Source organism: Mobula birostris, chromosome 12 (genome assembly GCF_030028105.1).
Source record: "Mobula birostris isolate sMobBir1 chromosome 12, sMobBir1.hap1, whole genome shotgun sequence".
Classification (NCBI taxonomy): Eukaryota; Metazoa; Chordata; class Chondrichthyes; order Myliobatiformes; family Myliobatidae; genus Mobula; species Mobula birostris.
In genome coordinates this window covers 24,830,345-24,847,440 of record NC_092381.1, presented here as the reverse complement: position 1 = coordinate 24,847,440, position 17,096 = coordinate 24,830,345, and the positions used below count along the sequence as shown (strand labels likewise).

The window sequence follows — 17,096 nt, the reverse complement described above, 5'->3', positions numbered from 1 at the left end:
AATGTGATCTAGGTAACTTTGACCATAGAACATAGACCATAGTTGGTGCCAGACAAAGCGGTTTGAGTATCTCAGAAACTGCTGGTCTCCTGGATATTTTCACACACAACAATCTGTAGAGTTTACAGAGAATGGTGCAAAAAACAGAAAAGCATCCTGTTCTGTGGGCCTAAATGCCTTGTTAATGAGAGAGGTCAGAGATGAATGGCCAGACTGGTTCAAACTGACAGGAAGACAGCAGTAAATCAATTAACCATGCGTTTCCAACAGTGGTGTTCGGAAGAGCATCTCTGAATGCACTACATATCAAATTTGGAGTGGATGGGCTACAGCAGAAGATCACAGTGAGTTCCAACCTGTTCCTAATAAAGTGGCCACTGAGTGTATTCAGGACTAAAGAATTAAAATAAAAAAATAAATTCTACAGATATATCTGTAGAGAGCTGTCTAATAGCATTTCTGCATATTTTCCTGCAATAAAGATTATCTGTGTGGAAACCATAATTCCTGGCAACACATACAGCTTTATAAGCAATGCAAATCAAACTAGAACAGCTAGTATGAATGGAGGCAGAAGATTTTGCACAAACTTTGCCACAATCTTCCAGATGCCCAACAGGATGACATCAAAATTTCCTGTGAGTCTTTTGTTCCCTTTCCACAAAGCTATAGAGCTTTATATGAAAAGACCCTGTTTCTTAACATCAAGGAATTTGAATCAAAAATCTGAGTTTTCTCCATCATCCATACCAACACAAAGAAAAACCAGGTAATCAAATAGTGTAATTACCTGTATTTATCTCCAGTGAATTGGTTAGTGCACTTTTTGTTTAAACAGATGACAGAAAAGTCAATTTTGACATTCAGTTTTGATGACAACCATTAGGGCATTGGGGATATAATTAAATTAATGCAATGATTGTTTATAGACAAGGAAGGTCATTGACCCTATCTTGGTTCAGTCACATTAAGTCTGTCACACTTAATCATTTGCAGGTTGAACTTGAACAGTGCAAATTTAGTTTTAAAATCGCTGTTCTAATTTTTGCTTCAAATTGGAATATTTATCTTAACTACAAGACTGGTGGGTTTACACATTAACTAATTTGCTACCTAGCCATATTGGCACTAAGAAAGCAGGCTCGTAGTATTTAGATATACAAGCATTGTAAGGTCAAGTTCTCAGTTTGTCACAGTCCAACAGTCACACACTTTTCACTTGCTTGAATAAAACATCACACTTTCAAAGCGTATTAAAGACATGATTAAGCAGTGATGGCCCTTCTGAAATGGCTCTGGTATTCTTGATAATGGCATTTTTACAGAGGCATTTGGCAGAGAACTGCAGGACGCAATGCAGTCCAACTCTTATTCTTTTTGATAGAAGAATGCTGTAAGTCTGAGAAGCTTGGAGAGTTGCTGTTGTGCATTCTGCAGTGGTAAAATGAGTCAATACAGAGAGCAGGAGAAAGGGCACTCACAACCTAAATAACCTATTTAGGTTTTAACCTATATTTGCTATAGGCAGCTACAGCAAATCAGGCAAATGGCAAACAATCCACCAAATTCCTGTCTTTAGCCTCATAAGGGGGAGTTTCATGATAAATTATTAAGACTATCCCTCCAATCTCATCCACTCTCTGATCCAATTACATTGCTAGTCAATTGCTACCTAAGGGTATTAATTGTGTGAGAACTGATGTTGAAAGTCAGGCAAAAGCTGTGGTGAAATAGTATTCATATCAAAGTTCAAAGTAATTTTGTTAACAAAGAAAGTGAATGTCATCATAGACTACCTTAAGATTCATTTTCTTGCAGGCTGTTTACAGGAAAATAATGAAATGCAATAGGATTTATGAAAAACTACACATAACAAAGACTGACAAACAACCAATGTAAAAGGGAAGACAAAACATGCAAATTATACAAAAAAAATAATACTGATAACATGAGTCATGGAGTCCTTGAAGGCTGTCAAGTCAGTTCAGTGTTGAGGTGAGTGAAGTTATGCATGCTGGTTCAGGAACCTGATGACTGTACACTAATAACAGAAAACTATATATAAACAAAGGCTGACAACCAATCCACAAAAGACAAACTCTAAATAAAAATAATACTGAGAACAAGTTATAACGAGACCTTGAAAGTGAGTCTGTAGATTGTAGAATCAGTTCCGAGCAGGAAATGAAGATATCCATTCAGGTTCAGGAGCCAGAGGGTTGTATGGTATTACCTGTTCCTGAACCTAGTGGTGTAGGAATTCATCTTGCCTATACCTCTTCCCATACATCTTCCTCTCCACTACATCTGCTCCCAGGATGAGGCTTTTCTTTCCAAGACATCAGCACCGACACAACAACCTACAGATGCACTTTCAAAGACTCTACAACTCATGTTATCAGTATTTTTTTCTATAATTTGCACAACTTGTTTTCCTTTTTGCATTAGTTGTCAAGTCTCTGTTGTGTTTTTTCATAAATCCTATCGTATTTCATTATTTTCCAGTAAACAGCCTGCAAGAAAATGAATCTTGAGGTACAATATGTTTTTGATAACAAAATGACTTTGAATTTTGATACGAATACCATTTCGCAACAACTTTTTCACCCAGAGATATCCTCCTTCTTTAAAAAACAGGGTTTACCTTCCTCAACCATTGACGCTACCCTCACCTGCACTTCCTCCATTTTCTACATATCCCCCTCCTGGCACTTAAATATGCAAGTGGCCAAATGCTACATCTGCCCATTCACCTCCTCCATTCAGGGCCCCAAACACTTCACCTGCAAATCTGTTGGGATTGTCTACTCTATCTGCTGCTCCCGATGCAGCCTCCTTTGTATTGGTGAGACCCAACATAGATTAGGAGACCACTTTGTCAATCATCTCCACTCCATCCACAAATACAGCAGAATTTCCCGGTGGCCAACCATTTTAATTCCCATCCTCATTGCTGTTCCATGGCAGCTGTGTAGTCCACGGTAGCAGCTGTGTAGTCCACGGTATTAAATAGTTAGATAGTCATAGTTTGTTTCCCAGGTAGCGAGTCTACAACCATGCGGGACCAGCTTGGGCAGGCATCTCAGTCAGTAAGGACAAGTTGGGCTGGTAGGCCTGTTCCATAAGACAAAGGAGCAGAAGTCCGCCATTCGGCCCATCAAGTCTGCTCCGCCATTTTATCATGAGCTGATCCATTCTCCCATTTAGTCCCACTCCCCCGCCTTCTCACCATAACCTTTGATGCCCTGGCTACTCAGATATCTATCAATCTCTGCCTTAAATACACCCAATGACTTGGCCTCCACTGCTGCCCGTGGCAACAAATTCCATAGGTTCACCACCCACTGACTAAAAAAAATTTCTTCGCATTTCTGTTCTGAATGGGCGCCCTTCAATCCTTAAGTCATGCCCTCTCGTACTAGACTCCCCCATCATGGGAGACAACTTTGCCACATCCACTCTGTCCATGCCTTTCAACATTCGAAATGTTTCTATGAGGTCTCCCCTCATTCTTCTAAACTCCAAGGAATACAGTCCAAGAGCGGACAAACGTTCCTCATATGTTAACCCTCTCATTCCCGGAATCATTCTAGTGAATCTTCTATGTACCCTCTCCAACGTCAGCACATACAACTCTGTACTATACAACTCTGATTATGACTCCACGTGCACTCAGTATTATTTTTATTTGCCCATTGGTGTTTGTCAGTATGTTTATATACAGCTTTTCATTAAATTCTATTGTATTTCTTTATCTCCTATAAATGCCTGCAAGAAAATGAATCTCAAAGTAGTATACAGTAACATATACATACTTTGAAAATAAATTTAATTTGAACTTTGAACATGAGGGCGGTGCTTGGCAAAGCCACCCCATATGCATTTGGAGCATCACCAAAGAGACATCTTGGTCAGTTTTCACATAAACCAGACACACAAATTGTACAACAGTTAAAAGAAAAAAATGCAGTTGCTGTAAACACTCATCAGGTCACACAGCTTCCATGGAAGAGCCACTGAGTTCATGCTTTAAGTCAAAATCCCTTCATCGTAACTTTTTCCCATTCTTTAATCTAAAATAGTAACTCTGCACCTCTTTCCACGAATGCTGCTTGACCTGTATTGAGCATTTTCTATTATTTTCGAACATACAGGTATGCACAATCTGATACTGTTGAAAGAAATAACAAGAAAGTCAAAAACAGAAAAAGAGGGCAACACATAACATCGAAGATAAAATAATTACAAACTACCACACAAATATCTTGGGGAAAAAAAGGTACCCAGATCCTAATAAGTATAAAATATTAAATCAGTGATGACGTTTGAAATTCATTCTATTGAAAATATCCTATTTTTAAAAATAAATTCAATAACAAAATGAGCAGATTTTAAATGATATTTGCCCAGGTTTTCCAGTGAATGCCTCTTTTGTTGACTTATTTCCTCTCAGCCTTCAGCACTATTGTCACATTGGTTGCTGAAGTTGCAAATAGATTTTCCTGTAAAACAGGATTAACACCACCACCAAACTGTCAGTACATCATGCTTTCTCGTGTTCAGAAAAGGGAAACGTGATGTACTGACGTCATATCAATTACAAAGGGGAAAAATGGATTGAAAGACAGGAAAGACAAAAAGATATTTAAAATCAAAATCTAACAAAAACTGTCTTAAGGAATGTTAAATTGTTCTTTTTGGGGGGATTGATTTGCACTGAAGGAACACAAAATAATTTATTCAATAGAACTTGCAACTTTCTATGGTGAAATTAGTTCAGTTTAGATGAAAATGCAATTTCTTAAAACACACAAGATTTCATTAACCTGAAGCAGAAGGATGTACTGTAAATCATTCAGCAACTTGTTTTGCTTCATGGATTACTGAATAAGTTCTTCCTTGCATCAAGTTGTTCACATCTGATCTTAAGCAAGACTCACATATGAACTATTAAAGACCTTTCTAGGATTTTGCAACTAGAAACAAAATACAACTGTTTATTTTTTTGTACAATAAAGCATTACAAATATGAGTGTCATTTTATTTATAAGTACTAGTATACCTACCGCTGGTTAACAAAAGGAGTTGACAACTCTGCAATCAGACGAAAGTTAGCAAAATAAGGCAGCATTCCATCAACCTAAAACAGCAAGTTAAAAATTCAAAGTTTATCTATAATACATATGATTAAACAATTAGATTATTAAAAGTATCTCTGGCTGGAAAACTAAAATTGTTAAATGTCCTTCCATCAATTATATTCCATAAATAATTAAAAATCACAATGTTAACATATGTTGCAAGTAGAACAATAAACATGTTACATTGTTGATATCTTGAATGAACTGTAAACCAGAACAAAGGAAAAAGTAGTTAGTTAAATATAACACAGCCCAAATGTGATCACTGAAAAACAAAGCCTTGTATGTAATTTTTGTTACAGAAGTAAATTTTACTGCTTGTGTTACTTTACTTGCATGCTCTGACCAGCCACTCTTACACAGTATACTGACTCATGCTCTTACAATGACTTGCCTATGTATAATTCTGGTGTTATTCGTGGAAAGCGGAACTCTAATTTTTTCCCCAGATATATTTTTCATCAAAAACCTTTATAAACTTTATAAAACCTTTGTAAATGCAGAAAATATTACACATAAACAGAAAGCTACTTCATTTGGTGGAAGATGGTAATATAATTTCATCCATACCAGAGGATTAACTTTTATATAATACAATAGTGTGGAAATAGAATAAGAGAGAGATGAATTTAATACTTAGTATGAACAGAGGGACAGAACAGCTGAAATGCACGAACCTCTTGATGAAAATATTAAGCATTATTCTGTAAATGCACTAAAGAAACAAAATGTTTGATCTAATTGGAGACTTTATCAAGTGAATCAGCAGCAAACAAATTACAGCAAAACTTGACCCTTACACTTACTGGGAGTTGTAGCATGAGATATCTGTTGAAGCCAAAAGCTAGTGAACAGCCAGTGACCCACATTGTAAAGTACATTTCACAATGTGATCTCAAACCTTTAACAAGAACTAACTGCGGTAAGAAAAACTCACCATATCATAGTAATGCTCTACGCAATTTCCACTGGCTTCAATGAGATCCCTTCACCAGACATTTTCCACTCCCCTCCCCTTTCGGCATTCCAAAGGCACCATCCTCTTTGCAACTCCCTAATCTATTTTTCCCTTTACAGCAATCACTCCCTTTGTCCAGGCACTTTTCCAGATCACCACAGAAAATAAAGGGCCTGTGCCTTTTATGTCTTCCTTTCATATCAAGGAACCGAAATTGTGTTTCACTTGCACTTCTTCCAGTCTAGAGTACTGGATTTGCAGTCTACAATACGGTCTCTACAATGAAGCAACTAAATGCAGATTGGTAACCAACCACTTTGCAGAGCACCTGCATTCAATCCAGAGGACCAGCCTTCTTCATGTCACATGCATCTATCTCTGCTCTAATTAACACTGTTATACAGACCTCTATGTAAGGTGGGAAAACATAATACTGAACTCAATAATATCAACATTTAGTTTACTTTCTCAATATTAGAATTAGTTAATTCTTTTGTATGTAACATTGTCTCAATTTTTCCTCTCTCTACGAGAACATCCTGTTCTGCTGGACATTTCCTACCGCTCTGCATTTTGCAACTTTTATATTCTTTTGTCCATGTTCAATCTCTCCAATTGGCCTCCTTTGCTTAAAAAGAACTAGATTACTTCACCTACAGTGTATCCCTATAGAAACTCTGACCATACCCTATCACATATATTCCTTATTTTCATTCAGGCAAAATAAATGTTCAAACATAGTAGGTTACTAACAAAGACAAAAATGACATATCTTCAGCAAAAGAATAGAAACATCTATTTTAAAAGTATCTAAAACAAATTGTTCAAAATGTGCAATATAATGAGATCAATCTGATTCCTCATCTATGTTGATAAGACCTATCTCCACCTTAAGACTAATCTTCTCAACTTCTGTATGACCAGCATCTTAGGGAGCTCCTCATCTGACATCCAGTCCTGGGTGAGCAGAAATGTTTCCCAATTGAACATGCAAGGTAACAAAGCCATAATTGAGAAAAACTGCATTGTTTGGTGACAGATTCCATCGCCCTCCATTTGGCACTGTCATGCTAACAGGTTTTTTTTTGCAGCTCTGGTGTTCTATTTGACCCAAGCAAACTTTTGCTTCCAAACCGCCTATCACCAAGAGACTCTGGCTTCATCTGTCTCATTACCTATCCCTGCCCCAATGTCAGCTACTGAAATCCTCAAACATGTTCCCATTGCCTATTGACTCAAATACTTGTATGTCCTCTCAGCTATCCTACTTAGACACCAGTTTATCCAAAACTCTGCTGCAATCCTGCACTAATTCGCATTTGCCCTACTGTTCTCTAGCTCCTTTTAAAATTCTCTGACATCGTGATACCCCCCGATTCTCTCACCTACATACTCAGCAGTAATTAAACTGGAGCAACCAGAGGAAGCCCACACGGCCACAGGGAGAATGTGTTATGCTGCAGAGATCACACTCAAGGTCAGGATTGAACCTGGGTCTCTGGTATGGTGAAGCAGTAGCTCTACTAGCTACCCTACTCTGTCTTCCTGTTAATATAGGATTATCTTAAATGGATGTTTGATGGTCAGTGGTACCTTGATGGGTTTAAGGGCCCAGTCTCCTTACCCTTCTCTGTGACTCAATATTTTTTGTTCCTATCCTTTCTGACCTCCTTTAGCTATATAAGCCTTTGAAAACTCCACATTTCTCAAACCTTACCACCCTGTTCTTCTAACAGCTTCATATTTTTCCTATTACCGCATATTTCTTGAAATAATTGTCAAATTATTTTTCAGTATTCTTTTTCAATATCTGTTTTTTTAATTTGCATAATTTGTCTTCCTTTGCACAACAGTTGCTTTTCAGTTTGTGTAGTTTTTCATAAATTCTAAAGCATTTAATTTTCTGTAAATGCCTGCAAAAAATGAATCTCAAGGTAGCATAGGTATCATATACGTAATTTGATAATAAATTTTACTTTGAATTTGACTGAGTGGCAAACACTTAGCAGTTCAGGAATAGCTTCTTCCCCTCTGCCATCCAATTTCTGAATGAACATTGAACCCATGAACACTGCTTTTTTAAAAAATATATTATTTCTGTTTCGTACTATTTTAATCTAACTATTTAATATACATATATACTGTTAATGATTTCCTTATTTTTTCCCCTTCTATATTATCACGTATTGCATTGTTCTACTGCTGCTAAGTTAGCAAATTTCATGACACATGTCAGTGATAATATCTGGACAATACTCCACTAGTCAAGTGGGAAACAGCAGGTTAAGGAGAACACACTTATTCCTAAATACTTAAGAATAGTCCAACTGCAGTATTTGGTTAAATGTCAAATATTTTACCATTCCATTCTTCTCACAAACCTTCAAGTCACTTCCCCCTCCATCCCTCTTAAGTTGAAAATTCCTCCTCTACACCGTGCCTCTTATCCCCAAATCATCGTATCTGGTTCTTAACAACCACCTGTATTTAAACAGAAGGGAATTAATTTGCCGTGATCTATCCCTTTTCTCCATCACCCAAAATGCCGGGGCACAGTGCCAACCTTGTGATCACCACTATTAACAACAGAAATTAGATTTAATTTTGTTTCAGTATAGTTTGTGCCACATTAAATAAGCATGCAGTCCATCTGCAGCTACACAGATGAACTGCATGGAGCTCTTAGCTTTACGTTAAGAAGGATTGACATACGAATAAAAACTCCATTCATCTGAATGAATCACTAACCTGGGGGAAAAGGCAAGGGTTGACCTCTTACTTGTTTAACTTTAATGCTTTGAATATGCTAGTATTCTATCATTTAATTTTTATTTCTAATATTTAAATTATTTAAATCATTGAGTAATTTTCAAATGCCTCTAAGACATTTAAAATCAATTTAAATGCCTTTGATAAGTTTTCTATCTGCTTGGAGCATGACTATAGGGAACTCAGCATAACTCAACATTCCTATGTCCATCATTTCAAAAGAGCGGATAGTTTCATACTGAAGTTACAATCTACAGATGACGATGTGTCACAATAGGTGAAGGCAAACCTATTGTGCCTGATTCTGGCAGGTATATCTTTAAAGCTTTGAAAGTAATTCATATTTTTTAAGTAAAAATCATATTGATCCTTTGTTGAGCCTCAATCCAAGAGTCCAGTTCAAAGATATTCATTCATACTATACCCTCATGCTTCTGAAGCTAAAGGAGGATTACCTGAAATATTAATATCTGCTACACAGCCTCAAGCCAATGAATTCCCAGATGCCTTTCACCAGGGAGCCTGGGGCAGGATTTCAGTTTTCACTGGCAAATATTGAATGTCCCAGATCATTTGAATAAAACCAGAGGACAGATTTAAGGTAAGAGGCAGACCATCTGAAATCTTGAAGACAAAACTGAGGGAGTGGTGGCGATAGAACAAGTCACAACATTTGATGACCTAGGCAAACATTTGAATTTCCAACATATGGAACAAGTATTTAACTAAATGGAACAAGTATAACTAGATGCTTGACACTCAGAGCAATGATTCTAGGACCTTATGCAGTGGCACAGAACAGGTTTCAATTCACATACAGCTTTATCTTCGTCATATTGTAACAGAGAGGGCGAAGGCAACAGTATAGGATTAAATTATGAGAAGCACATTTCAACACCCATGAGCTAGAAGTTGTGCAGAAGGATGACTTGAAACAAAATAATGACAAAATGAGTAAGATGCACACTTATGTAATTTGCAGTACCTGACACACTTTTTTTGATTCCTGCCACTCCTTACACCCTAGCAAATATAAAATAAACATAATTGTTTACAACAAATGCACTTTTACACCTGTGAGGAAAAGTAGTAATCTTGCAGATGCCTATTATGTATAATTAAAAGTTTACTTACTGTGTTATAGGTGCAAGTATTCATAAATAAAATCAAAGAAAAAGATTCACAACCAAGGTTGAAGCATTGTATACTAGTACCATTATATTCTGGTAAGTCCATTTTAGTATTAGACAATATAATTGTTCTATAAACAGCAATAGTATCTAAATGCAGGCAAGGAAGTACAGAAGCTCACTAGATCAATTGACTTCATCATTTTGTAATTTTGCATTTTCAGTTTGGTAAGGATAGTCAGAATAAAGTTAAGATGTATTAGAGGGAAAGTATTAGAGATACATCAGCTAGCAGAAAAGCAATACACTCGTGCACCTAAAGTCAAAGTTGAGAATGTTATGTGCACACTACATATTTAAACAGACAATAAAGGAAAACAGAAACCTTTTCTGGTAACCTAGAATCAGTGACAGTACAGGTGAACACAAAATACAAAAAGTAGTGGATATAGCCCAGTCCATCACAGGTAAAGCCCTCCTCACCATTGAGCACATCTACATGGAGCATCATCCATTATCAGAAACCCCCCCAACATGCTCTCTTCTCGCTGCTGCCATCAGGAAGGTGGTACAGGAGCTTCAGGACTCACACCACCTGGTTCAGGAAGTTATTACCCCTCAACCATCAGGCTCCTGGAGCAGAGGGGATAACTTCACTTGCCCCATCACTGAACTATTCCCACAACCTGTGGACTATCTCTTGTTCTCAAAATTCATTGCTTGTCTATTTATTTATTTATTTATTATTTCTTTCTTAATATATTTGTACAATTTGTTGTCTTTTGTACACTGGTTGTCCGCCATGTTGGTGAGGTCTTTCAATAATTCTATCATGGTTATTAGATTTATGCCTGCAAGAAAATTATTCACAGGGTTGTATATGGTGACACATGTGCTTTGATAATATATTTACTTTGAACTTTAAAGTTTCACTTATGACCACTTTTGCCTCTACCCATTCACACTAGCAACATATAGGAAGGGGAGCATGCTTTCAAGATGTTACAGAAAAGCATTTACCAATCTCCATTGTAAATACAAAAGTAACAGTAATTCCCATTAGATCATTTAGAACATAATAAGTGGGGTCATTTTAGTCAAAAAACAAACTCAAATAATTTTGTGCAAATTGGCCATTCTTCTAGTGGAATCATTAATAGCTTGTAAAATAAAAAAAAAAGAAGCAAAATTGTCGGGATTTCTTATCCAAGTAGCATGTGCTCAAAAAGAATTAATTTAAAACATGTTGTTGCTCCTTCATGTTGATTACATAAAACGACACACTTTTATTATAAAAGACTGTTTTCAGTTCATTTAGGATTTTCAGCACTCAGTGTTGCTTTACGAACTACTATTAGAAATATTTTAAATAAAAAGAAACGTATACTTTGCACATTGTTTCAAATGTTTTGAGTTTACTAACAGCAGGAAAATCATCTGTAAGGGCACTTTTGAATATCAGTACATACAGTTAAAATATGCTGCATCACAAGTCAAATTGAACAGTGGATAATTTTCTTTATTAACAAAATGAATGACTTTTTTCTTCAAAAAAAAGCAAATTTGGCCTCCGTCTTATCATGATGTCAAAGGTACAATATACGGATTCATGTCAGCAGGTCTAATTGCAATATACCTGTCAGCAAACTGCACTGCTGTTGCCAACAAGAACTGTAAAATCTATTTATCTTTTTATTTGTTGCAGAAATCCTTTCAGCATCTGTGTAGCCACATTTTTCCCCACAGTTATGGGTTCATAATTTAAAACGCAGATGCCTGGGATACAATGGGTTTGCAAACACCGATGGCAACAAGTTTAAGAGTAGCAGTATTTAGAACTTTCAATTAGACAACAATAATGCCAAAATTAGGACAGTAATTTATTGATGAGTTTTTATTCACACTATAATGTGGTAGTGAGGTATTACTAGTTTGCTAGTGTGGGTTCCATTCAAGGCAGTACTTTGGTTATGCATAAGTGATAAAGTATGCATAAGTATTTGTGCATCAAAAATGTCAGCTTTGGAAAATATCGTTTTATTTATTTAGAGACACAGCACTGAACAGGCCCTTAACAATCCACCTATTTAACCATAGCCTAATCACAGGACAATTTACAATGACCAATTAACAGTAGATCTTTGGACTGTGAGAGGAAACCCACACACTCATGGGGAGAATGTACAAACTCCATTAAAGAGGGTGTTGAATTGAACTCTGAACTATGGAACAACCCAAGCTGTACAGTGATGCACTAATTGCGATGCTACTTCAATCGATCCTCTGTGCTAATATTCTCATTTAAAGGTGTCAAACCATTACGACAAAAAATCTCAAAAACAAGACCCTCTTTGACTTATTAGTCATAGTCATACTTTACTGATCCCAGGGGTAATTGTTTTTTGTTACAGTTGCACCATAAATAATAAATAGTAATAGAACCATAAATAGTTAAATAGTAATATGTAAATTATGCCAGTAAATTACGAAATAAGTCCAGGACCAGCCTATCAACTCAGGGTGTCTCAGGGTACCTCCATCAGTGTGGGACTGTGCCAAGTAAACACAATATTAGCATTCAGGGCTCCAGTTGAGAGGATAAAATGACACTGGAAATGCGGTCCTTGGAAAAATGCAGATGAACCCCTACTGAATAACGCTTTCGATTATAGCTTTAACAAAAAAATATACCTAGTCCTGGCCTACTCATGGAACCACATCCTGACATGAGACAAATTTCAAGGAATAGCACAACAAAAAACAAAATTATGACAACACAACTCAGGGATAACAGTAGGAAGCATGTTTTATTAAAGATGATAGTACAAGCAAAGTTAAATACTTAGAAGCAAGAAGAGAAGTGTACGAGTAAGAATTGTTACAATAGTTAAAGATGGAAGAAGAATGTCCCTATTACAAACAAATACTGCATGCAAAAATACAGTAGAGAAATCATCTAACCCAGTATGCAAATCCCCTGAATCTTTGGACCATAAGTGTACAGCCAGAGGCAGGCCTGAAGCCAAAGTGACTTCGCCCATTTCTAATACGGCATGACATTTTAAAAGATGAATCTGCCATTCCTCAGCTATTTAAAACATTTCAGTACAACTACTTAAATTTCAGCATACCAAGTTTTAAAATCAGTGCATTTGGGCAGTTTCAAGGCAATATGAAAACTTCTGTATAATCAGACTGTCCTAATTTCTGATCTTTGCTGGGAGGAAAGGGAAAAAGTTAAAAGGCTGTTGGCACCTTGATCACTGTGCTAAGGAAGGTTTGCAGCTTCTAAGAATTACACTCCAATACAAGAGCAGGCATTTCCCCTTAACCTCTGGAATTCTGCTCTTACCTATGCTTGGGCCAAAGCTGTCTAATGCAACTTTTGAAACTGAACTTTACTGGCATATATTTGTCAAGTTGGCACACTACAGTATGTAACAAAACTGCTGCTAGTCATTGGTTCAGTTTTGCTCTCTCTGTGTCCAATTTGCTGACATGTCCCACAAGTCCTGTTATTAGCAACACCTAACACAGACAAAGTATACTTATCCATTACCTGCAAACATTAACTGATTTTATCTGGCCATATCCTATCAGACAGACTTGCTTTATCCTATTCACCGCATCTCCACTTTCTCTGCAACTTAAAACCTTTGTCCCTCACTATTTACTCCTTCCCTCTCCCCCTCCCCATCCACAAATGCTGGCTGACACGCTGAATTCCTCCAGCAGATTATGTGTTGCTCCAGACTCTAGCATCTGCAGCCTCTTGTGTCTTCATTGTATTTAACAGTTACGCACAAGTGATTTAACAGTCTGTGAAATGAAGGTTGTATGAACTACCCTGTTCTTACTGTACACAAATCACAATAGTTTAAAGCAGGGGTTCCCAGACTGGTGTCCAGACCCCTTGCTTAATGGCTTTGGTCCACGGCATAAAAAATGTTGGGAACCCCGGTGTAAAGTATGCTCACCTGTTATTGTTTATGATGTAATTTTAGAAGCCTAATAGAGACTCAGAGAACTGTCACACTAAATGTAATTTAATGTTGAACATTAAGTTATTATTTCATTTATTACTTATTCAATTACTTATTTTCTTAATATTATCCTATAGAGTTACAAAATACACGTGGACTAAGATGTTAACTGTCCTGTGCTATCACCAGTGGGATCATCAGTTGATTTGCCACCTGTCTTCAGGAGTTTCGGCCCGCTAATGATCAAGACTCCCTCGAGGTGGTGGGCCAGCAGTGCTAAAGCACCACCTCCCACTGGTGAGCTTAAAAGCTTGGCATCTGCCTCTATCAGAGTTGTTGGTCACTTCCATCCAACAGATAATCTGCTCTTCAGGTGTCTATCCAACTACTGAAGGGTTTGCAAGATATGTATACACTGTCTGACTATCTGCCCCTTTAATATTATCCTATAAATTTACCTGCTAACATCCACCTGGCTAAAGGACAAGCCTATTGCTGTTTCCTCTTGGTCCATTCTTGCCTACAGATACTGCTATTGTCTAATACAGCACTCACCAGTACATAATAGCAGGCATACAGCCCGATCAAGTGGTGGATTATAAAGTAAACGTCTCCAATTGCTTTCCAGTACCACAAAATAAGGAGGAGATCTAGAAAAAGCAACACAGAACATAACATTAGAAACAGGTGTGAGGTGAGAGTTTATTCAGTTACTCACATTTAGCTACAACAAATGTTACATGAACCATAAATGTAACCTTCATTTGAAATGCACCCTTGAAATCTGTTCTTAGTGAAGCCACCTATCACCTTCCAGCTTGTCCTCCTTCCCCTTCCCCCACCATTTTATTCTGGTGTCTGCCCCCTTTCTTTCCAGCCCTGATGAAGTGTCTCGGCCCAAAAACTTGACTGTGTATTAATTTTCATAGATGCTGTGTGACCTGCTGAGTTCCTCCTGCACTTAGTAAAGTACAGAGAATGTTTAATCACACAGGACCTTCAGAAAAAGAGACCCAAGGGTTCACTAGTTTTGGCTTTTTAAACTTGGACAAACCAGAAAATCCATTCACAAAACAGTAATAAGTAATCAGGGTTACTTTAAATGTATTCAAAATAACCCTGGCTACTTATTTGGAGATTGCTATTACAAAAAGAATTCTTGGAATGTAGCAAAGTTCTCTTCCAAAGTTGCATAAATGTCTATTCAAAAATTGATCGAAAAATAAAGCACAAATATGGATATAAAATATCTAATCAAAACAGAATTATTAACTATAAAAAAAGACTAATTTTCTGAAGCATATGTGTTCTTAAGAAGAAAACAGAAGATAGACACTGAAAATGTCTAGCAGATCCAATAAATCTGAAATAGGAGAGGCCAATTCATATCCTAGGATGCAATGGTCAGTCTTTCTCCCAAGATATGGAACTCTAAAACCTAGGGGCATAGATTTAAGATGAGAAAGAAAAGATTTAAAAGGAGCTCAACAAATTTTTACCAAAGAGAAGTGATGGTTATGCAGAATGAGAAAATAGTAGAGGCAGGTACAATTAGATTTAAAATACATTTAGACTGTTATATTGAAAGGAAAAGATTAGATCAGGGGTTCCCAACCAGGAGTCCACAGACCCCTCAGTTAATGGTAAGGGTCCATGGCATAAAAAAGGTTGGGAACCTTTGGATTAGAGGAATATGGTCTAAACACATGTACATGAAACTAACTCAGATTGGCAACTTGGTCGGCATGGATGAGTTGGGGTGAAGGGCCTGTTCTGCTGTTGTATAACCCTTCAGACTCCAGGTCCTTTGTTAGACACTAAGACAGAAAGGTGATTCTGTTCTTCCCTCCCTTCACCTCTACAAGCATGATGGATCAGTGCAAATTTAAAGTGGCATTTGTATGTTCTTAGATTAGTCTCCAAGTAGCAGCCTCACTCAAACAAAATTCTGGTTTGTTTCTCAGGATACATTCCCAAAAGGCTCTCTTTCTCCAGTGGGCCTTTATTTATGTACACAGAAAGATGATTTACTGAGAGATAAAACACAGTAACAGACATACCTGGCTCAATAATGAGCCCACATTACCCAATTACACCCATGTGACCAATTAACCTATTAACCTGTACGTCCTCGGAAAGTGAGAGAAAACTTTCACAGGCAAAACGTACAAACTCCATATAGATAGCAGCAGAATTGAACTTGTACCATTGATGCTGTAATATCGTTATGCTAACTGCTACTCTACAATGCCGCCTATGATGAAACCAGCATTCCCACATCAAATAATTTCAACATTTATGCATGTCTGCTACAAATCTGTGCGAGAAGATATTTCTCAGCTTGTTCCTAGTTTTACTCTACATGAATCTGAAAGAGTAATCAGCATATAGGACAAAGATTGAAAATCTGGCTGAGAGGTGCCACAACAACAGCCTCTCACTCAGTATCAGCAAGACCAAGGAACTTCAGGGGAATGAAACCGGAGGTCCACGTGCCAATTCTCACCAGAGGGTCAGAGGTGGAGAGGGTCAGCAACTTTAAATTCCTCAATGTTAGATATCGCTTGAGAAGATCTGTTCTGGGCCCAGCACACAAGTGCAATTACAAAGAAAGCACAGCAGTGCCTCTGCTTTTCTCAAAGCTTGTGAAGAATCAGTATGATATCTAATACTTTGACAAACCTCTACAGATGTGCGGTGGAAGTATACTGACTGGCTGCATTACAGCGGGGTATGGAAACATCAATTCCCTTTGAATGGTAAAATCCCACAAATAGTAGTGGATAGAGCCCAGTCCATCACAGGTAAAGCCTTCCCCACCATTGAGGACATCCACAGGGAGTGCTGTTGCAGGAAAATGGCATCTATCATCAGCGATCCCCACCACCCAGGTCATACTCTCTTCTTGCTGCTACGACCAGAAAGGTGGTACAAGAGCCATAGGACATACACTACCAGGTTCAGGAACAGTTATTACCCCTCAACCATCAGGCTCTTGAACCAGTGGGGAAAACTTCATTCAACTTCACTTGTCCCATCATTGAACTGTTCCCACAAGCTATGGATTCACTTTCAAGGACTGTTCATCTCATGTTCACGATATTTACTGTAGATT

At 37.5% G+C, this 17,096-nt stretch overlaps 1 protein-coding gene across 4 annotated transcripts in view; it reads right to left on the bottom strand.

Moving 5' to 3' along the window:
- The window catches only part of tlcd4a (TLC domain containing 4a), a 38,967-nt gene that overhangs the window by 2,528 nt on the left and 19,343 nt on the right, over positions 1–17,096 (bottom strand). For all 4 annotated transcript variants that reach the window (XM_072273499.1, XM_072273500.1, XM_072273498.1 and 1 more), the window contains 2 exons: positions 14,537–14,631; positions 5,067–5,140 (listed from right to left, as the gene is read on the bottom strand). In XM_072273499.1, the coding sequence (XP_072129600.1) occupies positions 5,067–5,140; positions 14,537–14,631 (169 nt within the window). The remainder of the gene's footprint in view (positions 1–5,066; positions 5,141–14,536; positions 14,632–17,096) is intronic.